Below are 588 nucleotides of genomic sequence, written 5' to 3' on the forward strand. Positions count from 1 at the left end.
GGCGGTTGATGATGGTTTCCAAGGTCTCATGTTTGTAACACTTGAGGACGCCCTCGAAGTAGTGGGAGCGATGCTGCAGCGCCCGCGTCACCGTCACGTCCAGGTTGTTGTAGGTCTTCTCAGCTGCCAGGTTCTGGAGAAGGAAGGACAAGGGAGTTGGGGACAAAGTTGAGCCCTACAGGACCCCCCCACCAACTCCACCACCCCCCCAAGTACTCACAATAACATCGAATTTGGAGTAGATATCCACCACCCGCCCTAGGGAGGGAAGGAAGCGCCTGAGCGCGGTGTCCGCGGTGTCGGTATCACCAAGAGGGGACACTGAGCCTCAGCTGGTGATTTGGGGACAACCAGCACGTGCTGTCCCCTCCTCCTTACCCGACTCATCGACCACAGGCAGAGCAGACACTCGGTGCTGCACGAAGATGCCCAAGGCCACGTAGATGGGGGTGCTGGTCCTCACCACGGCGATGTTGCTGTAGGTGCCGATCTGCAGCTCCTCCAACGTCTTGGTCATGAATTGGGGTTTGGGGACCTCTGCTATCTACAGGGGACGGGGAGGGGGACACTGCTGACGCTGGCTCCACC

General features: G+C 59.2%; 1 protein-coding gene across 1 annotated transcript; it reads right to left on the reverse strand.

Annotated features, from left to right (window-relative positions):
• Positions 1 to 4: 4 nt before the first annotated feature.
• Positions 5 to 538, reverse strand: LOC104523531 (5'-AMP-activated protein kinase subunit gamma-1-like; the record flags this gene model as incomplete). The annotated part of the gene is made up of 3 exons (XM_010166146.2): positions 379 to 538; positions 221 to 258; positions 5 to 133 (listed from the first exon to the last, which is right to left on the reverse strand). Coding segments are annotated over exons 1-3 (306 nt in total), but the record flags the coding sequence as incomplete, so codon positions are not given.
• Between the last annotated feature and the right edge of the window lie 50 nt (positions 539 to 588).

Source organism: Antrostomus carolinensis, unplaced genomic scaffold (assembly GCF_000700745.2).
Source record: "Antrostomus carolinensis isolate BGI_N321 unplaced genomic scaffold, ASM70074v2 scaffold44364, whole genome shotgun sequence".
Lineage (NCBI taxonomy): Eukaryota > Metazoa > Chordata > Aves > Caprimulgiformes > Caprimulgidae > Antrostomus > Antrostomus carolinensis.